This window comes from Bos grunniens, chromosome 27, assembly GCF_055505025.1.
Source record: "Bos grunniens cultivar Pamir isolate PY7600 chromosome 27, Bosgru_T2T1.0, whole genome shotgun sequence".
Lineage (NCBI taxonomy): Eukaryota > Metazoa > Chordata > Mammalia > Artiodactyla > Bovidae > Bos > Bos grunniens.
Genome location: NC_141191.1, coordinates 16904024 through 16927658, shown reverse-complemented (window position 1 = coordinate 16927658; position 23635 = coordinate 16904024). Strand labels below are relative to the sequence as shown.

Sequence of the window (23635 nt, the reverse complement as noted above, 5' to 3'; positions counted from 1 at the left end):
CTTTAATCCTCAAAAAATGGCTTTGGGGTTTCCAGAGACCCTATTGGGAAAAGCACGTTCAAAGACCTTGAATTCATGAAATGTGAATAGGAAAACAACAGATATTTATAAAGTAATGTATATTGTTGGATGACTTAAAAATATGTGTAATAGAGAGACTGTTATAAGTAGACATTTGACCAATCCCCCAAAATATATCCGTTCCAGTGGGGCACGTTATATTTGGAATTTCTTTATTTGGGGGCATATGTGGTAGTGGTGACCTGTGGCCAATGTGAATGGGTGAGGCCTGGCTCTAGTCTTATGGGTTAAAAAAAATCAGTCTAGCCCTAAACTTGCCTGGGAAAGCTGTGTGTCCCACTCTTGGACAACTTTAAGAAGGTGAACAGAGAATGGTTGAGTATAGAATTATTCAACTTGCCTCAGCTATTTCATTAAATCAGCTTTCAAAACATAGAGCATCTCTGTTCCCTTTCTCCTTTTAAAATCTTTTTGGAAATTGACCTGGGGAGCCACGGAATCACTTTAGTGAAAATTCAGCGGGTTTAAGGTGTTCTTTGCTTCCTTGGGAGGGAAAGCCCCAAGGCAGCAGATGTGGATAAATTCCCATGGAACTACTTGTTCTGTGTGTCCGGGGTCCTGCAGTGACCCAGGTGGTCCTTCTGTGGCTCATACTCAGGATGAGGAGATGGTCCTAGGGCAGTGACCATGGTCAGAAATTCCCGCGTCGAATGAGGTTGGGCCTATGGACTTTGGCACCACTGTGGAGCTTCTGTAGCTCCTCTCTCTATGGAGAGCCCGACTGCTCATTTAGCTCCAGAGGGGATGGTTTAAGCAAACCTAGCTTTAGGTACTTTGCCAGCCAGGGTTAAGGAGCAAGAATCCAGTGGGTTTGGAGAGGCCCGTTGAAAGAACAGCACACGGCCTGGCCGCTGCTCTCTTGTTGCTCCCGAGGCCCAGCTCTGCCCAGCTAGTGCCAGACAAAGAGGGTGCTTTCAGGGCTCTGTAAAGAGCCTATTGTGCAGGGGAGGAGGTGGAGCAAGGAACGGCAGTGTCTTGCCAGCTCGGCCTGCTGCTTTAAGGCGAGATGTCAGGACTTCCTCGTTTGCCGCTGCCCGGGCAAGGGTGCTATTTATGTGGGCTTGTTGGAGGGCTGCATTCTTGGTGAAGTAGTCCGTCAAACCGCTGTTGCTCAACTGGATGAAAGCTTGAGGACCTTTAGAAGGAGAGAAACATCCACCTCACTCATTTTGGGGGTTTATAAATGACACAAAGGAAATAAAATGCTAATGTAAGTATCTGTTTGCAGAATCACCGGAGCTGTGTGTGTGTGTGTGTGTGTGTGTGTCCTTAGAAAACGATGCTCTTGTGAGTCACACAGAAAGTGACCCTGAGCCACTCTTTTCCTGGTGCAAATAGAATGGTAAGAGGTGAACCTTTGTGTACAGTGGGTCTTGAACCCGCATGCTCCGAGGCTGGGGGTGAAGGGGGAAGATGCTAGCAGCTCTGAGGGACATGGAGGGTGCAATGGATTTCAGACGCTGAGCTCTCCTATTGATAATACCGTGGCATGTATGTTCTGGAGGGATCTGTAGAGGCTGCCTGCTGTCATGATTCCTAACCTGGGGCGTGGACTGCAGGGACCTTGTGAGCCCCAGGTGCACAGAAGAGTGTGCATGTCCTGAGTAGAGAGAGTCAGCTGCCCAGCAGAGGGTAAGAATGAATCCTGTCGAGGAAAAAGTGTGAATGTAGTTGGGCTGGTGTCCACGTCTTGGGAGATACCTTTGGGAAGCCTTGGAAATGTCCAGCCTCAGTTTCCTCATCAGATTTTATATTGTGATGTTTAGATAAGACACACGACGTGAAAACCTTTCCAAAACACAAAATTGATACTGTGTGGTTTATCTCTTTTTCCCAAAGTTCAGGCAGCTGGATACTAGGACTTGTGTTTTTCGACAGTCATGCAGTCGGTTTTGATTCCCCTGCCTCTACATCTGTTTCCATCTATTTGAAGGCGTCCTTCACTCTGGTTCTTTGTGTTGAGCTCCTGCCAGGTTTTTGCCACCCTTGGGATGCTCCCTGCCATCCGTAGTGTTAGACTCCAGCTCTATAGGAGAGTCGAGAGACTCAACTGAGCAAGCTCACATTCTGTAGCTGTGGGAGTAGCTTTACAGGAGAGGCAGGCTGTCACTAGTCCCGTGTCATCAAGAAATACTGGCTGCTTAAGCCTTTAAGCTGATTAAATCATGTTCTTAGCAAGCAGTACCATGAGTATATAGCCTGGCTATAAAAACTTCCTGAGATGATGATGTAGAAATTTGCTTTTCAAAAAAATTAAGGAAACTATTCCAGCTAAAGCACCGTTGGAACAGTAATAAAATCTGGGTTTTGTTTATTTTACTACCACTTGTTGACTAGTACGTGTGTCTTGTGATACTTATAGAAGACCTGATGCAACTTTTTAAAGCCTGGTGTTTGTGTTCACCTTGAGCATTTAAAGGCTATTTATTGTAGGCAATTTTCTTTGCATGTAGGTCTGCCTCCATTTCTAAATAGCCTAAAAGCTTTTTCCTTAAAAGTAGTTAATCAGAAGGGAAATGATTTATAATGCCCCCCATTCACATTTAAGAGTTGTTCCTTACGTGGTCCTGTATGAGATATTGGGTTTGTTCTTCATTGCGTGGACTATAGTTTTCCCATGTACGACGTTAGCCAGTTTGTTCAGCAGAGTTGATTTGCACCTTTTTACCTAGCTGCCATCTAAGAAGTGGGAATTAAACTGATACTGAAGCTCCAATACTTTGGTCACCTGATGTGAAGAGCCAGCTCATTGGAAAAAGACCCGGATGCTGGGAAAGACTGAGGGCAAGAGGAGAAGGGGGTGACAGAGGATGAGATGGTTGGATCACATCACCAAGTCAATGGACATGAGTTTGAGCAAGCTCCAGGAGATGGTGAAGGACAGAAAAGCCTGGTGTGATGCAGGTCATGGGGTCGCAAAGAGTCGGACATGATTAAGTGACTGAACAGCAACGATAACCTTGTTGTCATCACCCTGTAAAGATAAAGAGTTTAGCTGGATTTAACTCCTTAGCCTTACAGATTAGTACCTAGTAAAAAGTTTTTGCAGGGATGCTACTGAATCAGCAGTTTTCTGTTTTGTTTGTTTGTTTGTTTTTAAGTTTTCTTTCCTAGATTTATTTCTAGAAATAGACTTATTTCTTTTTTAGTACAATGCCGGCTACTTGTAGCTTGGCTATTACCGATGCTTAAGATAAAAAAGTTAATCACTTGTTTATGACAGTGTTTGTTTTATGGGGGGATGATTTAATATTCTCTCACAGGGCTGAGAGTCTGTTGAACAACTCCTGTAAATTCACATGAAATAATGAAAATTATTTCAGGGACTTTGGGGAGACAGGAGGGAAGGGCAGGGATGTGTGTAATAAACTTGAAGTGCCATGGATGATGAAGACAGCCAGAATGATTAGAGGGAAAAGGAGGTATGCACATTTTATGCATAATGTTTCTGTGCATCCGTGGAATTGCAATACTGTTTATGAAATCTAACCACTTGGGGCTACTAGGACCTGGACTCTGTCTGCCTATCTTTAAAGTCTCGGTGTCAACACCCTCTCCTCAGAGGGGTCTTCCCTGATCACTGGATCTTAACAGTGCTAACACCCCACCTGCAAACAGATAACTGCTTTTTTTAAAGTTTGTATCTCCCTCACTTGAACTTGGGCAGACTCCGGGAGATGGTGAGGGACAGGGAAGCCTGGCGTGCTGCAGTCCACGGGGTCACAAAGAGTCGGACACGACTTGGTGACTGAACAACAACAGTCTCCCCCAATAGCTGGTTAACCCATTGAGAGCCCTGACCAGGTCATGGGCACCGTCTTCCAGCCCTTAGCCTACACTAGATGCTCACATTTGGTGAATGGCTGGGGTAGGTCAGTCCGAGCTATGAATTCATCTAGAAGAAATCTGCTGTCAGTGTACGGCTGACAATCAGTTCCTTTCTTGATCTGTCTCATGTCTGTTTGACATGACCACCCAGCATTTGATCATTCATTTCAGTGTTTTGTTTTGTTTCTTAAATATGCCCATTGTCTCTCTTGACTGGGGAGGCGAGCAGAAAGAAACCAGTGTCTGCCTTTGGAACTGGCACCAGCAGTGACACTAACTGATGCTTGTCCCTGCCCATGGGTGGAGCAGTGGGGTGACTGCTCCCAGCTTCTCATTGGCCCACCCTCCACCGTCTGTTCTCCTGAGAAGTCACGTATGGATTTTGTCTGCTAGTTACCTTTAGCCCAGTGGGCAGCAGCACAGGACTGGGCATGTGACGAATGCCCGGAGAGACCTTGGCAGGCTGTGCAGGCAACGGCTGAGCGCGTACACCCCTAGCCCCGCCCCCACCCCCGTGTCCTGGTCCCTTTCTGAGGTTGGTGTGTCACCCAGCAGTCAGCTGTCGGTGGCACAGACGGTGAGTGCGTTCTCTCCGCAGTGGTGACCTGAAGAAATGCACTTAACCTGCTTCTTCTCTGTTGTCGTGTTAAAGCTAGAAATTGTCTGTGTCTGTGTATATGTGTGTGTCTTTTCTGTACGCCTGCCCCAGGCTGTGGGAGCACAAGGCTGGCTGTGACATTGCCTTCTAGAAGTACTGATGGCCAGGGAAAGTTCTTGGTATTCTGTGACTGTGAAGATATTTATACAATAATATAGATTTAAATTTGAAGAGGATTTCTGTATCTGAGGGGGAGAAAAACTACTTTCAGTCTTGGGACCTAGCTATTTAAAAGAACATATAGTAAGGAGCTCAAACATACTGTCTGAATTTATGATAAAGGTTACCACTTACCGCATTACAGGGGAGTTTTCTGAGAAGTCTTTCAGATAGTTTACTAGGATTTCCTGCCATATGTGTGCCAGACATACTTGAGAGTAGTTACTGATCAATCATTTTTTAATTAGAATTATTATTTGTTCTCTGTACTGCACATTAATTTTTTATATCATTATATGTATATAAATTGTCTATAATATTCAGTTAGAGGCTTTTCTATATATGTGTGTGTGTGTGTGTGGCTGTTCATCTGATTTTCTTCTGTGTATTTTGGCTTCTTAATTTTGCATGTAAACTCCTTGTAGATAAGTGTCAGTTTTTATTACCTGTATCTCTTATTGTTCCTCATGCAGGAGAAATATAGAATATTAGTAGAGGAAATAATAATAATGCTCAGCTTAATTGAACTCATTGTGATGCCTTGCACCATTCTAAATTCTTTATGTGAACCATAAAAGCCCTATGAGATAGGTGCTGTTTTTACTGATGAAGAGACTGAGGACAGAGAGGGGAGTGATTTGTCCCCAGTTATTCAGCAAATGAACCAGGGAGGCAGGATTTGGCTCTAGAATCTGGAATCTTAAGTACTATTTTACACTTTCTTTCAAATACTATTCTGTAATCTCTCTAGATAGTTGCTGAATGAATCTCTCTAGATATTTATGCACACCCTTTTATTATTTAGCTGTAATAGCTTGAGGAATATAAAAGACACTGTTTTATCAGGATAACTGATTCCAGTTTCCCCTACATCTACGTGGCTGCTTTTATGCTACAAAGAGTGTGGGGAAGGTGAGAGACACCCCACACACACCCTGAAACCCAGCATGACCTGTTTCACCAGCTGGGGAGCTTGTGCTGCATTTTGTGAGAAGACGTGAAAACTGATGGCCCTCGGGTGGTTTGGGCATGTGTCTGCCTCTTTGTCCTTCTCCCCATCTGCCTTGATAATGAGAGTTGAGTGTATTTGATCAGGTGGCAGAGAACAGGGAGAAAATGTAAGACAAGAAAATGGTAACTCATGCCCCTTATGTTAACATTTTACAGCAAGAATTCTGAGTGGCTAAGTCTTTTGAATGGGGATAATGAGAACTTTACACAAGCCAACAGAGTAAAATGAATTCCTAAAGTGCTTTTAGAAAAGTGAGATTTGCCAGCCAGGAGAAGACGGCCTGAGCCATCAGCCCGTGGCTCTAATGCCCCCGTTGATGAGCCAACCATCAAGTTGATGGTCATCAGCCTTGGGGAGTTTGTCACAGCATCCCTCCTCCCTGGAATGAACATGACCTTTTTCTCTCCCACAGACTGTGGCTTAGGACGCTGCCAGCCCAGGATGATGCAAGCCCACGAGCTGTTCCAGTACTTTCGGCTGCCAGAGCTGCTTGACTTCCGGCAGTACGTGCGCACCCTTCCAACCAATACGCTCATGGGCTTCGGCGCGTTCGCAGCGCTCACCACCTTCTGGTACGCCACGCGGCCACGGGCCCTGAAGCCTCCATGCGACCTGGCCATGCAGTCAGTGGAGGTGCCGGTAAGTGGAACCTGGCCGCCCCCAGGTTTCCCGCCTCTCTCCCCAGTTTCTAGGCCCCATCATGGTGACATCCAGCAGGATCACAATCCCAAGCAAATATTTGTTTTCCAGGGCACTTTGCAAACTGAAATGTGCTCCCCAGACAGAACTTCAGCAGCGATGAGAGGAAGAGGTCAAAATATAGGGCAGAGGGATGCACGTGGTGGTGCTGGTTAGGTGTCTGCCCACGTTACACACGGAGCAGAGGCTCATCCCCAAATTGCATGGGGCTTCTTCTGCCCACCGCTGGGCAGTGCGCTTTGCCCAGAGGGCCCTGAGAGGGGAGAAGGCAAGCACAGGGTCCCCTCCCTCAGCCAAGAAGAGGGCTGTCAGTTGTTAGAGAAAGAAGGATTTCACCTGTGATTGTCTGATACCTGGAGAACATCATGCAGAGGTTGAAAGGGACTCGGGCATTTCTAGTAATGGTAGAATGAGGCCAGTCTAGGAGCCTTCAGGAATAATGGAGCCACAGAATTTAGGATGGGCGAGAAAAAACAAGGACATCCAACAAGCCGTCAAACAAGGACTTCAACAAGAAGTCGAGTTCAGTACCGTGGTTGCCGTTTAACTTGGGCGAACGAAAGGTCATGCTCTCATTGTTGTAAAAATCTAGGCAGTGAGTGATGTTCCATAATTAGGGCTTCCTGGATGGGATGAGAGGGCAGTCTAAAGGTTCTTCCAGAAGGATTCTTTTCTCAGTGCGCCCACTCTACCTTCCTCTCCTTGCGCATCCCTTCAAAGGTCAGCAGCAAAGATGAAGCAGCCTGGCGTTCACAGATGCTTTGACTCTTCACCTGCTCTGCTTTGACGTTTCCTGCTTTCCCCTCCCCAAGTCAGATTTCATTTTCAGGACTTATGACTTGCAAAAGAACATTGTGAAAGACAGAATCACCTCATTTACCTTTAGCTATGTGGTGAAAGGTCACCCGCACCCCTCCCCCCGCCCCCCAACCCAGGCTGTTGGCCATGAGGGGGAAAGTGTGTCCTTCCAAATAAACCCGTGCCTGATTAATACCTTTTTGTTATTTAAAGGGTTTCGCTTCTTTAATTTCAGACTGTCTCTTGGATTCATTCATGTGAAACTCTTAAAATATATAGAAAATATCAGTCTAATTCATGCCAAAATGTAAAAATAGAATGAACTATTGCTGAGGCAAGTTGACTTTGTACTTCATTTCTAGTTAGCAGATGAACTTGGTATTTCACAACAGCTAATCGTATACCAATCGTGAGAAGAATTTAATTTTTCCTAGTGTGTGTGGAGTTTCTGGCATCTCTTCTCTTCTGGCAGAGGACCCGGTATCTCATAGTAGCATTGCCATCACTAGGAAAACAGTCCTTGGCAAGTGCAAATTTAAGATATTTATAATTTAGCAGTAACTGTAAAAAGTAAAAAAGCCAAATTCTTATTGTATGAGAAATTGGAGAGGCAATGTGTTTTTTAAGTTCCAGCTTAGCGTAAAGTCAATGAGCCTTTTTAAAATAATCATGCATCTTCTTTAGAGAACAATTTGAAACTTCAGATAAATAGAAAGAAAATTAAAATCTCAAATTCTACAACTTGGTATAGGGGCTTCCTGACTTTGCTCTTTATAGGAATAGTAGATTTAGCTCTGATTTTCAGAACGTGTAGGTCTTAGGAAGAGGTACAAAATTTGCTTTGCATTTCTAAAAAAGAACTTAAAATATTGAACTTAAGATTAGCTTGGGAGTTATGACACTTAATAATTATAGATGCTTATATATTGCTAGCATTGTCATATGGGCTTCCATGGCAGCAGTAGGAGCTTAATTCATTAAGTATTAGTCCAGAGCCTGTCTATCTTAGGCTGTCATAGGGGCTGATCACCAGATTAAAGTCTTCTTGCTTTGTTCATACTTTAAAGTCAAGTAAGCACCATTTGCACAACCCCGTTCTCACACCCCCTCCCATGTCACATGAACAGTTTTTTCACCCTCCTCTTTCCGTAAACTTCACGTGGCTATTAAAATGAGAAGAATCTGCCCTTTTGGGTTTGGCTGCATCTTATCATTATCCACACTAGCTGTTTCCCAATTACACCATTTTTTTTTTTAAAGCAGCAGCACAGAAGTTCTAAATAAGTTTCTAAAATTTCCTTTTACAAATCAGGATAATAAAGAAGATGTTAGCACCCGTGCTACAGACTTGTGCCAGAAAGAGAATGCAGACACGAGCTATAGAAGGGGACAGAGAAGCTGGAGTTGGCCACAGAATCCCAAAAGTCTCTCTTAAATTTTGGAGCCTGATTTGATCAGGACCCTGTTTAGAGAGCTGTTTCCTGTCTGGGGTGCAGCCCCCAGCTGCAACAGTGCAAGTCCAGGAAGAACTCTTCCACAGATTTCTCTGCTTTTCCCCATAACTTTGAGCAGAGCATGGAAGCAAGTTTTTCTGTATTCGTCTGTTTTATTATTATTTTTTAATCACACTCGAGTGATAAGGGAGTTTTCTGGTTTCAACCTGTTCTCTGGGCTTCCCAGGTGGCTCAGTGGTAAAGAATCTGCCTGCCAATTCAGGAGACTTGGGTTCGAGCCCTGGGTGGGAAAGATATGCTGGAGGAAATGGCAACCCACTCCAGTGTTCTTGCCTGGGAAATCCCATAGACAGAGGAGCCTGGGTGGCTACAGTCCCTGAGGTTGCAAAAGCCAAACACAACTTAGTGACTAAAACAACCACAAAAGTCTTCTCTGAAATTGAGGTCCCCATGTTCCCCTCGTGAAAACAGTCTTTTCTCGAGTGACCAGAAACCCAGGGGGACTGGTCAGGGCCCAGGCCGTGGTGGTTGCTGTTCTAGGGCATAGGAGAGTGTGTCGGAGCCGGAAAGGACCAGAGAAGCAGGGGGATGTAGCTGAGGCTAACCCGGTCTGCTCTGCTAAGGGCCAGGTAGCCTTGGGCAGGCTCATCCAGCCTGACCTTCAGATTCCTCATCTGGAGAAGAGAAACGACCAGGGCCTTCCCTCCCACCACGTTGAGAGGCTGCGTAGATACAGGCAGAGATCAACTGAGCCCAAGAGAAGTGTTCAGTAAATGTTGGGTTTCTTTTTCCCTAAAGCTCTTCTCTTTAAACTCTCGCATTTTAGAGATGGGAGAACAATGGGAGCCCACCCAGGTGAAATTATACCACATAGTAAGAGGAAGATCTGAAACTCTGTTATGCTGCCTCCTAACAGTGGTTGAAAGTTACGTATTTTAACTAAGATTCTTTGTTTGGGGATGGGAGGAGGGTGTGAGGAGAGGATAAAGCAGAGTAAATAAGGAAGTTTTCCGTTCATGTAGATAAATTTGATGAGCCAGTGGCTAGACCTTCTGAACCCGGGAGCAGACTCTTCTGAAAATGGATTTGCAGGCAAAGGCAGTGGCAGAAATGGAAGGCGGAAAAGGGGCAGGTCAGATAAGAAATGGAGTCTGGGGTTCCCCACCCAAGTTGGATGTAGGATCAGAAACTGTCGAGGACGGGGTGGAGGTGAGGACTAGGGGAGGGACAGAGGACTGGCAGAACCTGGGCAGCAGCAGTCCAAGTGGGTCCTGTTGACTCCTGCCTTCCCTGAGCCAGGTCACAGCAGAACTAGTTGCTGAAGGGGTTGTGGGCCAGAGTTTAAGGGGGTTAGGCAACAAACCAATTGCAAAGTATTGATGAGAACCATTGCCATTGCAGAAGGAGGTGGCAGAACCAGTCTGTGAGTTCCTGCAATGTCCTATAGGCATTGAGATGACTATCTTCTTAAATGAAGTCAGGAAGTTTTTTGAGGCCTGCCAGGGGATTGTAATAGAGTGAAATAAGGGAATAAATCATAGCAAGTAAAAACTTTTTTACACCTTCCAGTCCTTAGCCTTTTAAAGGCTTCATTTGAAGAATATCAGAACTTGTTTTAAAAATGTACCTCAAGGGAGACTTCCCTGGCGGTCCAGTGGTTAGGACTCCACGTTTTCACTGCAGGGGCCTCAGGTTCAACCCCTGGATGGGGAACTAAGATCCAGCAAGCCACACAGTGCGGCCAAAAATAAAACTGTACCTCTGGTAATAACTTAAGAGTCACTGTTTAAACTTGTTACCAGGCCTTGGCTTAGTGTGTGTTCACCTCTTTTAGTAGGCAGAACAAGTTCATTGGGTATAACTTATCTCCCTGTTGGATGACTTAACTCCAAATGACCTCATGACATCCAGGTCACTTGTTGGCTGGGTGACTCTTTCACGTGAAAGGTTGAGATTTAAGCATTCATGTGTTGGGGTTTGTATGGTGAGGAACTTACATTAGTATTTGAATCCTGTGCTGCTAAAAAGTTGAGTACGGAGGCTGTGACCCTCTGGATTCAGTTCTCCCTGCTCACAGAGAGTAGGCATGAAACTGGCATTCACTGGCATTCGTTCAGCAAGTTCATGGTGCTCACAGGACACAGGAGGAAGAGGCTGCTGCCCTTGCGGAGTGGACGGCCCAGCAGGGAGGACTGCCGTGGAGAGGTCCTTCCTAAGAGTCACATGAGTGACTTATTTTCATGCCATGAAACTAGAACCATGGTTCCTCGTCAGAGAAGAACTTGAAGGAAGCAACCTAAATGGAGCACACCAAACCCCTGGAAGCCATGCTCAGTAAATTGCAAGGCTTTGAAATTCAAAAGTTCCCATCCACTGAGGCCTTCTGGATGCCATGGGTTATCCAGACAAACCTCAGGCCGGGGCCACTGTGACAAGGGATGGCGCTCCTAGTCTGTGTGTACAGGTACCTGTGAGACTGTCGCTGAGTAGGATTTCCCCCGTAGCCAATAGAATCACACTGTCACACAGGCATGGGTGTAAAGACCCACTTGCAAACTGACAAAGCAGTTTCTGCACAAGAAGAGAGCATTGTTTAAAAGTTTGTATGAAGTTCTCACTCTGGACTTATGGAGATGAAGGGGTGATGACAGTGCCCCCCAAAAAAAGAGTTGAACTCCTAGAACCCGTGAGTAGAATGGTGGTTGTCAGGGCTTGAGGGTGGTGCTGGAGGAAACAGGGAGAGGTGGGTGAAAGGGTTCAAGCTGTCAGCTGTCAGAGGAATAAGGTCTGAGGATCTAACGTATGATGAGGTGAAGCTGATAACACTGTATCGCATAATTGAAATTTGCTGAGAGAGTAGAACTTAGGTGTCCCTACCAAAAAAGATTTTAAAATATGAAATATATCAATTACTGAACTCCCTGGTGGCTCAGTTGGTAAAGAATTTGCCTGCAGTGATGCAGGTTTGATCCCTGGGTCAAGAAGATCACCTGGAGAAGGATCTTCTCCAGTAATGGCAAGCCACTCCAGTATTCTTGCCTGGAGAGTTCCATGGACGGAGGAACCTGGTAGGCTGTAATCCATGGGGTTGCAAAGAGTTGGATACAAGTTAGTGAATAAACTGCCACCATGTCATTTATACCTTACCAAAGCTGGAAAAAAAAAAAAAAAAACCACATCAAGAATGACAATGCCTTCTGGACCAGAGTGGAGGGGGCTTGAGCAGTTTGTTGAGTTGGGCAGGATGGGAGGCGGCCGGGTCGGGACCAGCCTTTGGGGAAGCTGCAGGGGAGCAGGGGGAAGGCTGCCCAGGAAGGGCAGGTGCGGCCAGATGGTGGGATCACTCACACCACTGCCACCAGCCCCGTGGGCTCGTGGAGGACTGGCAGGGCCATCTGCAAGGGGCATAATTAGCCTGACGAGTGTGAGCCAGGCCCTCAAGTGGGAGGAAGGGAGGGAGAACAGGGGCAGTCTCGTCCCTGCAGTCATTTGTACAGTAAATAGGAACATGAACATGAGCATCACTCTCACCCCCGGAAGCCCGAGAACAGCCGGCTAGCAGGGTGTGTGAGACCTCGGAAGAATCTCTGGGTTTGAGGCTCTGGCTTCGTATCTGTCAGCAGTCCTTGTGTAAACCTGTGTGGGCACTGATGCTCGCTCACTTGCCTCCTGTGACTGCAGGCTCTAGTCCTTTTACCCCTCAGCTGGTTCTTCCCTGCTGTATGGCTGTGCGTGTGGTCAGGTAAAGAGTGGACAGAGATAAATCCTTCAACCTCATCCCTGGCGACTTTGCTGCTGTGGTTTTCAGAAGATTTTCATGCACGTTTTCAGGAAACATCACAACATCTGAGCATATTTTCCGCCAGCTGTCCTAGCAGTTGGGGCACAGAGGGTGGGATGAAGAGATGGCTGGGAGGGAGTGGATTTGATGAGAAATGTTTTTCTGGGAGTGTTTTTATACCTGAAGTTAATCTCAGCATTGTTTCTAAAACTTAGTGGGCTTCTTAATAACAGCTATGAAAAACCTTGCTAACTAGTACTTCTTAATGAAACTATTTAGTGGAAACCTAACTAGTTTCTAGTGTGGTTAGACGTGTCTGCTCGCTGGAGAGTGGCCGGTGATTTGAAGCAGGCGTAGAAGCACTGAGTTGGTCAGGGGGCCGCAGTGTCTGGGTGGGATGAGCCGTGAGGTGAGGGGCGGGAGTCCCAGAGAACTGAAGGCAGAGGGTCTCATCTTTGTGCCAACGATAGACCTCCAGAGTATTAAGGAGCTGCCTTTAGGAATTCAAAGAAAGAATGGTGATTATGTGCCGGGAGCCGGTGAGGCATTCCACTCGAGACAAAGGTCATGAGGAAGGAGGCTCGGCATACGCAAAGGCGGGATCGAGCCTCAGGAGTCCGCCCGGATATTCTCTAGCATCTACCCCCCAAAAAAAACCAGAGTCTGCCTACTTTATTGCTTTGTGCTCTCACCTCTGACTTTACTGGGGGCTGTCCCCTACCACCATCTCGCTCTCTCTGTCAAAGAGTTAACTTACAGCTCCAATTAATAAAGTTCCTGGGCAATTAGGAGTGTTTAAATCCAAACCCCTCAGATGGCTCTCTAACTCTCCTGACAAGTTTACCCGGACTCCTGCAGCTATGCATACGATTGTTTACAGTCTCCCAGCCTCGAGAGGCACGGGAAGCTTAAGATATTCAAATAGCTTAGAGCCTCTCAGAGAATTAGAAACTGTCAGAATAAGACTAGTAAAGGATTTCATTGATGAGTCAATGTTTGTTGCCAAGTTTTCACATCCCCTAAATTGTATCCTTGAATATGTATTAATTAATAGTTGGTATATAGAAAAAATAAATAGTGGCCTTGGTGTTAGTAACTTTAGACCCTTCAGGTAATAAATTCTTTCCTTTGTTGTAAACCCATTACACATCCGACCTATAGGAATGCAATTTTATCTTTGGAAGATGGCGCCAAACCTTAAAATAATTACTCTTAGAGAAAATAAGTCTTTGTTGATAAGTCCTTGTCAAGAGTCATAAAATGTTAATAGGCCTTCTGGCCAGAAGATGATGTAAATCACCTAAACCATTTGTATACGATAAATTTGCAGGAAAGAAACCCTGGTTTTTGATAAGAATCAAAGACTGCTGACTTTGCATCCCCTATTATCCTCTATGTGTAACTTAGGGTATATAAGCCCCTGTTGAAAATAAAGCTACGGGCCTTGCTCACCAACGCTTGGTCTCCCCATGTCATTCTTCCCTTTAACTTCCAGCTGAGTCTCCATCTGGAGCGCGGAACCCACCACGCTTACTAATTATGCCTGGGCTTCTAAGACCCACTCGAGAAGGTGTCTAGGGTGAGGCACCTTCCGCTATTCGAGAGGGCGCCTGCGGCCTACGTAAGTGGTGCAAACTTCTTGTCTTGAAGTTTTATTGGTCTCCCGTGTAAACCAAGCTACTCAGCCTCTTTTCTCCACTGAATTTTCCTACTGAGCTATCCTCATTCTATTATTCTTTATATCTCTAATTAGCATATAAATAGTCGCCTAGGCCGTCTCTCCTTCGAATACCCTGGATCAGCTGGGGCTGGTCCCCAGCAATTATGTCAGATTTTTTTTTTTTTTTTTAATTTCCAGCTTCCCTTCAGCCAGGAAGAAAGGCTCAAGTTACTCTCTGGGAATACATATGGTAAAACAAGCCTGAAGACACGATTTGATTTTGCACAGACGATTCTCATGGGCTTAGTGAAGCAGGGACCATGTGTATACATACCCAATGGAAATGTGTGCTGTAATTTTTTTCGAAGTTTAAAAATAGCCTCCCCCACAAGCGGGGTCCACTCCTGTGGAGTGAAAAACACTGGCAGAGATAGGCCTTTGTGAGGCTCTCAGCAAAAACCCTTCCTTGACAGCGTCTAAAAGGCCGAGCAAGTAAGGGAACAGACCTATTTCCTTCAGACTATGAGCTAGTGCCTTGAACGTTCCAAGTGGCAGGCACTTGGAGATGCTACAGGCAGGGGATTTGAATTTGTGACTCAACTCTCTCCCCATCCACAGAGGTGGGAGGGAGCTATTTTTCCCTTGAGGGATTGGCTGGTTTGCTCTGGTGAGGAGCTTGCCCTGAGTTTGGTGGCACAGAACTGGTTTGCTAAGTACAGCCTCCCTCACCCCCAGGGCAGGTCCTCCCATGGGGACAGGAGCAGCTCAGGAAGTTGGAAACTGGAGAGCGAGCTAGGGAGGGAGGGTGGACAAGGAAGCGCCTTCTGAGGGTTAGAGGAGAGCGATGGAGAGCCAGACCCCCAGTTGCCCACCGGGCTCCGGCCGGAATCCTCCAAGATGGAGGTGGACCGTGTGTGGGCAAGTCCCTCAGGCTGGTTTGAAGCTTGCTCCACTGCATTTTAGACGTGGGAATGAGACAGGGAGGCCTCCCCACCATCTGTCTGTCTGTTTTCTCATCTGCAAAGTGAATACTCCCTTGCTTCCATCTCTCCTGTGCTCACATTTCGATACCTAGCACCCACTGTAATTGGTGCTTCTGCCCCTTCACTCACTGGGTGTGGAGGACCTCGGGAAGCTGGCTGGTTCAATGGTGGAGCGTTGGTAGTGAACCTGAGGGTTCGTAGTTATGTGGTTGCATTTATGTTAGCATAGTGGAGGAGTCTAGCTATTAATACTTTTAAAATTCCCTGTTCATTATCCTGAAAGATCTGGTTGGGAGCATCACCTGTTGGCTGGTCTTGAATAAAGACCTAGTTTGTTCTGTCAGAGATCCCGTGTTACTGAGGGGAGAACCCATGGCCAGAGGTGCGTCTAGGTCCCTAGATTGGAAAAGCCTCTTTGTGCCTGTTCATAAAAGGTGGTAGGTGATGGTGGCCTGGGTAAATAAGATGCATGGGAAAGCTACATGCTTGGTGGGGCAGGGTGGGGGGAGTCATTTTCTCCCCCAAGGACCATAGTTTCACCTGCTGCTTTCCTTCCTAGAGATGGATGAGACATTTAAGCCCAGCCAAGTCATCAGCTGTCTCTTTAGCCATTATCGGCTCTCCCTGACCCCTCTCTGCTTTCTCTTCCTTTCCCTCCCCCATCCCTCCCACTGTCTAGCCCTCTCCTTAGAGGGAATAAACCGTAGTAGTAACATAGTGGGTGCTTGACTGTTAGGGCCTGTCAGATCAGATCAGATCAGATCAGCCGCTCAGTCGTGTCCAACTCTTTGTGACCCCCATGAATCGCAGCACACCAGGCCTCCCTGTCCATCACCAACTCCCGGAGTTTACTCAGACTCACATCCATCGAGTCAGTGATGCCATCCAGCCATCTCATCCTCTGTCGTCCCCTTCTCCTCTTGCCCCCAATCCCTCCCAGCATCAGAGTCTTTTCCAATGAGTCAACTCTTCGCATGAGGTGGCCAAAGTACTGGAGTTTCAGCTTTAGCATCATTCATTCCAAAGAAATCCCAGGGTTGATCTCCTTTAGAATGGACTGGTTGGATCTCCTTGCACTCCAAGGGACTCTCAAGAGTCTTTCCAACACCACAGTTCAAAAGCATCAATTCTTCGGCACTCAGCCTTCTTCACAGTCCAACTCTCACATCCATACATGACCACAGGAAAAACCATAGCCTTGACTAGACGGACCTTTGTTGGCAAAGTAATGTCTCTGCTTTTGAATATGCTCTCTAGGTTGGTCATAACTTTCCTTCCAAGGAGTAAGTGTCTTTTAATTTCATGGCTGCAGTCACCATCTGCAGTGGTTTTGGAGCCCAGAAAAATAAAGTCTGACACTGTTTCCCCATCTATTTCCCATGAAGTGATGGGACCGGATGCCATGATCTTCGTTTTCTGAATGTTGAGCTTTAAGCCAACTTTTTCACTCTCTACTTTCACTTTCCTCAAGAGGCTTTTTAGTTCCTCTTCACTTTCTGCCATAAGGGTGGTGTCATCTGCATATCTGAGGTTATTGATATTTCTCCCGGCAATCTTGATTCCAGCTTGTGTTTCTTCCAGTCCAGCGTTTCTCATGATGTACTCTGCATAGAAGTTGAATAAGCAGGGTGACAATATACAGCCTTGATGTACTCCTTTTCCTATTTGGAACCAGTCTGTTGTTCCATGTCCAGTTCTAACTGTTGCTTCCTGACCTGCATATAGGTTTCTCAAGAGGCAGGTCAGGTGGTCTGGTAGTCCCATCTCTTGAAGAATTTTCCACAGTTTATTGTCATCCACACAGTCAAAGGCTTTGGCATAGTCAGTAAGGCAGAAATAGATGTTTTTCTGGAACTCTCTTGCTTTTTCCATGATCCAGCGGATGTTGGCAATTTGATCTCTGGTTCCTCTGCCTTTTCTAAAACCAGCTTGAACATCAGGAAGTTCACGGTTCATGTATTGCTGAAGCCTGGCTTGGAGAATTTTGAGCATTACTTTACTAGCATGTGAGATGAGTGCAATTGTGCAGTAGTTTGAGCATTCTTTGGCATTGCCTGTCTTTGGAATTGGAAGGAAACCTGACCTTTTCCAGTCCCGTGGCCACTGCTGAGTTTTCCCAATTTGCTGGCATATTGAGTGCAGCACTTTCACAGCATAGTTGTCTATTTTCTAGATCAAGATAAATGGGACCACAGTTCATAAAGCTCAGGCCTTTCTATCCCAGAGAAATTCTCAAGGATGTAATCATCTGCTTTTGCATTTAAATAAGGAAGTGATGCAAAATGACTCTCCCCATCAAGGTGTTCCTTTTCCTCAAATACTGGCCAGAGTTCTAGTCCTGGGAACCATTGGTTCACAGATGGTTCACTGTGGTCCTGTCCTCACTGCCCTCGAGGGGAACTTGAACTTTTATTTCCTAACTCAGCCACGTGGGGAGACTGACCTCTAGAGGAACCTTTGCTTGTACAGCCAAATAACCTCGTGACCGCTGATTTGACTGTAGTGTGGTCACTACACACTGACTCACTCCTTTTTTTAAAAATACTGGAAAAACTGTAGAACCCCATTAAAGAGGAAATAAAAGACCCGTAGTTCTCCGTGACTCAGTCTTACTGGTGATTTCCTGCACATTACACACAGGGTGTCTGCATCCCTCTCCCTATTTCTTGAGCACAGCTGAAACCCACACCTCTACACCAGACCTGTAGGATATGGCAGAAGTCCAAAGGGGCCAGATATAAAATATTTCTTCATTTAAGTAGGTGTTCCTAAAAATAGCTGCATGTACTTGGATAACCCAGTAGTTAAATGCCCTGCCCTTGAAACGGCTCAATTTTGTAGTACATACAGACATTTGAGCCCTCGCTGTTGTAGCTGTGCAAGCCCACACTTTTGCAGGTGTCACCAAGGTTGCCAGTGCTCAGTGTTTATGGACAGGACTTTAATTCAAGAAGAATGGTGGTACATGCACATCAAAAATGATTTCTTATGGGCATGTGTGATCATCATCATCACCAGTCCATGCTAAAGGAAATCCTAAAGGAAATCAGTCCTGAATATTCATTGGAAGGACTGATGCTGAAGCTGAAACTCCAATACTTTGGCCACCTGATGTGAAGAACTGACTCATTTGAAAAGACCCTGATGCTGGGGAAGATTGAAGGCGGGAGGAGAAGGGGACAACAGAGGATGAGATGGTTGGATGGCATCACCGATTCAATGGACATGAGTTTGAGTAAACTCTGGGAGTTTGTGATGGACAGGGAAGCCTGGTGTGCTGCAGTCCACGGGGTCACAAAGCATCAGATACAACTGAGCGACTGAACTGAACTGATCATCACAGAGCAACGGTTTTCAAAACACAGACTTTATTGCTTGGTCTCCCCCACTCCCATTTCATTCACCCCTTTTCCTGAAATTACAGAGTATGCCTTACAATTAATTGATAATGTGACCTATCACCCAGCGTTTTCACCTATACCTTTTTGGCATAGAATTCATTTACTGCTTCATCTCTAAACTTTTGCTATTTATTCTGATTTCTAATTAGAATAGTAATAAATATTTTGTCCTCGGGTTACTTTTTGAATAGGATGGCTTTATTTGGGATGTGATTAACTTCTTTAACTTTGAGTTGACTGTTTTACCAAACAGTCCTGAAGACTTTACCTTCAAAGTCCTGAAGTTCGTATATCACCAGAACGGTAGTGTAACCAGAGTTATTTAGCAAAAGTTGTTATAAAATGATACTCAAGAGCAGTGATTCTCCAAGTAGGAACTGGGGAGTTGACCTGCTGTCTTGAAGAGATAGAGTCTGCATATATTCAAAGCTAAACTTAATCTGTTTTGGGCTTCCTTGATGGCTCAGCAGGTAAAGAATCTGCCTGCAGTGCAGGAGACACAGGAGACACAGGTTCAACCCCTGGGTTGGAAAGATCCCCTGGAGGAGGAGAAGGAAATGGCAACCCACTCCAGTATTCTTGCCTGAAAAATCCCACGGACAGAGGAGCCTGGTGGGTTGCCGTCCAGAGGGTCGCAAGGAGTGAGACACGACTGAATGATTAAGCATGCAAACTTAATCTCTTCTCTCAAACCTACCCCTAAGTCCTAGTGTTTGATTTTGGATAGACTGGAACTGCTATTCTCACAGGCCTCCGATGCGCTCTTGTCCTCCTGCTTTCAGTAACCTGCCAAATCCCGGTCATTAGCGCTTAGTGCCTCCCGCTCAGACTTGACTTGCCCTGCCCTCATCAGGCCCACGTCAGCTGGTCTGTCTCCATTGTGTTCCGCACACTGATCACCTTCCTTGTAGATTTCCTTCTAGGAATTACCCTGATTTTCACCACTTCCCTATTGGGGACCATGGTGTTATTATTCAGTCACTTAGTCGTATCCAACTCTTTGCCACCCCCATGGACTGTATAGCACGCCAAGGCTCCTCTGTCCATGGGATTTCCCAGGCAGGAATATTGGAGTGGAATATTTGCCATTTCCTTCTCCAGGGAATCTTTCCAACCCAGGGATTGAACCTGGGTCTCCCACATCTCCTGCATTAGCAGGCAGATTCTTTACCACTGAGTCACCAGGGAAGGCTTAATTTGGGACCATAATGCGTCCAAGTGGTGCACCGGATCCCTGAAGGGCTGGCTGAAAGGCGGACTGCTGGATCACACCCCCAGAGTTTCCAACTCAGTAGATCTGGTGAAGGGTTTGCTAACTGCTTTCCCCATGAGGCCCAGGTGTTCCCCTGCCCGTCCTCCTAGGACTTCGGCTCTGGGGTGAGCCAGTGCCCTGTAGATTCCAAGCTTCTCCTCTTTCTCCATTCCAGCTCCCTTGGTGCTCCTCTGCTCAGCCTGTACTCCGTGGAGTCCCTCCGGTCATGTAGGGATGAGGAGTCCATACACATCCATACATTTTATAGCTGATGATGGTAACTAGTAGATGCTGCATGGGAAACTGAAGTTCCTAACAGATTACAGGGTAGTTAGCAAAGAGGAAAAACAGTAGACATGATCTCCAAAAGAATATAGATAAGGTGATGAAAGTAAAACTGAATGGTGGTGTGTCATTTCCCCAAGACCGGACAGAATCAGTCCTTTATCTGCCAGTGGCTATGGTTTGAGAATCGTCACGCTTGTGTCCAAGGGTTTGGTTTCCAGTCCTCAGACTCCTCAGCCTCGTCTGACAAGACCAATGCTTATAAGTCTGTGAGCCCTTTGGGCTCCTTATCCTTTCCCTCCATCACTTCCTTTTCCCAGGGGTCCTGGACGGGCTTCCTGTGTAGCTTAGTCAGTAAAGCATCTGCCTGCAATACGGGGGACCTGGGTTCAATTCCTGGTTCAGGAAGATCCCCTGGAGAAGGGAATGGCAACCCACTTCAGTATTCTTGCCTGGAGAATCCCTTGGACAGGGGAGCCTGGCGGGCTACAGTTCTTGGAATCACAAGAGTCGGAGACGACTTAGCACTGTCTTTCTTTCTTCTTTCTTTCTTCCTGGACGGACATGGGCCCAGCCTTGCTTCTCTGAAGCCGGCACTCATCTCAGGGGGAGGATTTATGTCAGACGCCAGCGCATCCGGCCCTGGAGTCCATGCAGCAAACACTCACCCCTCCCAGGCCCTGGAGGGGATTGAGGGCGTGCACGGTAGACATATTCTTTTTAATCCTTTTTTCAGACCTTCTGTCTGTCTGTCTTTTTTCCCAGGGCAGTGATGGTGCCCGGAGATCCACGCTCCTGGACAGTGACGAGCCCCTGGTGTATTTCTACGATGACGTCAGAACGTTATACGAAGGTTTCCAGAGGGGCTTACACGTGTCCAGTAAGCATCGGCCTGAATCTGTGCAACTAGTGCTTCAGGTTTTTGCTTTCGACAGAGGGGTCTTTCTTCAAGAAGCCATATTTGCTCACAACTCTCTCCCACGCAATCTGACTCCCAGCTCCCTATCTCCTCCTGTAACTTCTGCAGAGCGAGTCCCCCCGCACACAGGTCCCATCAGGTGTGGCCCATGGTCAAGGCACTTCTGCAGTCACATGCGGCGTGCTTCATGGAGAGTTACACATCTGTTAGCTCCTTACAGGCTCTGACATTTCCTGCATAAAGAGACCTATTTAACCAGGCCTGATCCAACATTTCTCAAGCTTGCTTAACCAGGAGACCCATATTTTGAGAAATATTGATACCCACGGAAGCGGGGGTCCATCAGAGACATTTGAGGGATATTGGCTCACGAGACTGCCCTTCATCTCTGACGGTGGCACCAGAGACCCCGGGTACCTGGCAGCTGCCCACCCTTCCAGCCCATCTCCCTCCTGCCCCATGTGAGAAACAAAATAGAAATAAAGAAGCAAAACTCAGACCCAAACCCAGGGGGAAATGCTTCCTATCTGAATTCGTTGTTTCACACCTGAGGACCACTTTGCGGAATGAGGATACAAATGAGAACCTAGGAATATCTAGGCATGTTTAGCCCATCGTTTATTCTTTCATTTGTTTTCTTCTTTTAGATAATGGCCCTTGTTTAGGCTCTCGGAAACCAGACCAACCCTATGAATGGCTTTCATACAAACAGGTGAGTTGTCCCGCTCTGTGGCCGCCTCATGTGAGCCATAGGGCGGGAACACGGCAGTTTCTGGAGCCTCTGTAGGTTGGATTGGAAGGTTTCTACGGAGTGTGGATGCCGACCTGGCTCAGGGCTTTAGAACAGACGTGCAGCATCCTGAGACGTTAAACACACAGATTTGGGGAACACTAGATCAGTAATTGAACGGGTGTTTCAAAGTAGTTTATTTTAGAGCTGCTGTGGGTGTGTTGTGGAGTACAGTATAAATTTTAAAATAAAATGCTAGAGGATTCTCTGGCAGTCCAGAGGTTAGGGCTCTGAGCTCTCACTGCCAAGGGCCCAGGTTCGATCCCCGGTCAAGAAGCTAAGATCCCAGAAGCCAGGCAGTGCAGCCAAACAAATAAATAAAATGCTAGAAATGTGCTTGAAGCAGGTGACTCTTCTCCCAGACCCCACGGGAGGATAAGATTACTCCTTTCTGTCTTGAGGGGTGCTAGACAGATATAGATGCCCCAGTGTAGAGGAGCCCTCTCATTTTATAGATGAGAGAAAATGGGCCCCAGGCAGGGCTGGGACTCACCCCTGGTCACAGCTGAACCAGGGCCAGGAGGGAGGCCCGCGCCATCTGTTGTAAGGAGTCTTCAAAGCATCGTACTGATCCCGGGGTGACCTTTAACCCTAGGGCAGCATGGAGAGCAGCAGAGATGTTCAGAGATGACACCTGTGTAACCGAACCAACACGGAGGTGGCTGGGATCTGGGCCGTCTCTCTCCTGTCACTCTGGTCCCAGCAGATCCATGGCTTTTAACTGTACATAGTAGTTTGCAGATGGCTGGTAGCAGGAAGGCTTGCTCCTTTTTCTTGTTTGTATCGTGATTACAACAAGTCTAGTTGCTCCTGACTCTCCCCAGTTCAAGGCAGCACCCCCGAGACACGCGGGAGCCAATGGGGGCATCCGCTTTGCTGCCTTGTGCTTCCAGCGCAGCTGTCGAGAGGGCTCCTTGGAGTAGGGGCAGGATGCAGAGGACCAATCCCCCTTCTGTGGCTGGGGCTCCGGGTAGTTGATGTGTCCTGGGAAGGGGTGGGGGTGTGTGAAGTGGGTTGTCGTTAGGATCTGCAAAACCAGTCTGTGGGAAAATGCTTCTTGGTCCTCCCACATCTGAGGATCAATGAAATGCAAAAGGCAAGAGAGATAGAGGCAGAGATAAAGAGAGACAGACAAGACAGCTTCGCATTCCTTGCTTGTAGGAATCGTGAGCTGTAGGTCTGGTGAGCAGAGAGACTGCTGTTTTTATTTTCCTTAACAGAGCCAAATAGTAGTTTTCCATCGAAATAGTAGTTTTCAGATCCTTCATTTTCACAAGCGGTGTAAAAGCAGTTCATGTTTGTTGGAGATTTAACATTGCACAATGGTCTTCAGGCCTCACAGAACCTACCGGTGCTTCTGGTTTACATCATCTTCTTGTCATGTTACTGTTTTGTGTGGGTCTCAGCCTGTCAATAATCAGTATTGTGGCTGGACTAGCCCATGTAGTTCATAAGATGATTGCAAGATGCCCTTCAGCAATAACTATAAGAAACTTGGAAAAAAAATAAAGCTTTCTTACTACAAGACTTGGAAATGACACAGCACACCTGGGCCTCACATGTGAAGTCTCTGGTAGGGGGAGGGAGAGTGCAGAGCACCTGGGGTTTTGCTTTATTGGGGTCAATATCCTCCCGTGGGGTCTGGGCTCACTCTTATCAATGAATTTGAAGCATAAGAGCAGTAACTTAAAGCACAGGCAAAAGAAAACACAAGTGGCCAAAATGGACAGTTATCCGCATCAACCAAGATCTCTAAAACAAAGGAGGCTCGTTTGGGAGGGGACCTGGCTCCTTATCTTTTTTGTGGCTGGCGATGTATCAGCCTTGGAAGTGGATGCATCAGCCGTCAAAGCTGAAGGCAGGTGCTTGGACTAC

General features: G+C 46.6%; 1 protein-coding gene across 17 annotated transcripts in view; it reads left to right on the top strand.

Annotated features, from left to right (window-relative positions):
• Nucleotides 1–23635, top strand: part of ACSL1 (acyl-CoA synthetase long chain family member 1) — a 64866-nt gene that overhangs the window by 14469 nt on the left and 26762 nt on the right. For 12 of the 17 annotated variants that reach the window (XM_086380006.1, XM_086380012.1, XM_086379999.1 and 9 more), the window contains 3 exons: nt 6151–6377; nt 20817–20931; nt 21618–21682. In XM_086380006.1, coding sequence (XP_086236132.1) covers nt 6180–6377; nt 20817–20931; nt 21618–21682 — 378 coding nt within the window. In that variant the 5' untranslated portion in view covers nt 6151–6179. Of the gene's footprint in view, nt 1–1033; nt 1292–4452; nt 4487–6150; nt 6378–20816; nt 20932–21617; nt 21683–23635 lie in introns of those variants that run through there. The other 5 variants (XM_086380008.1, XM_086380013.1, XM_086380000.1 and 2 more) reach the window with 3 other exon arrangements.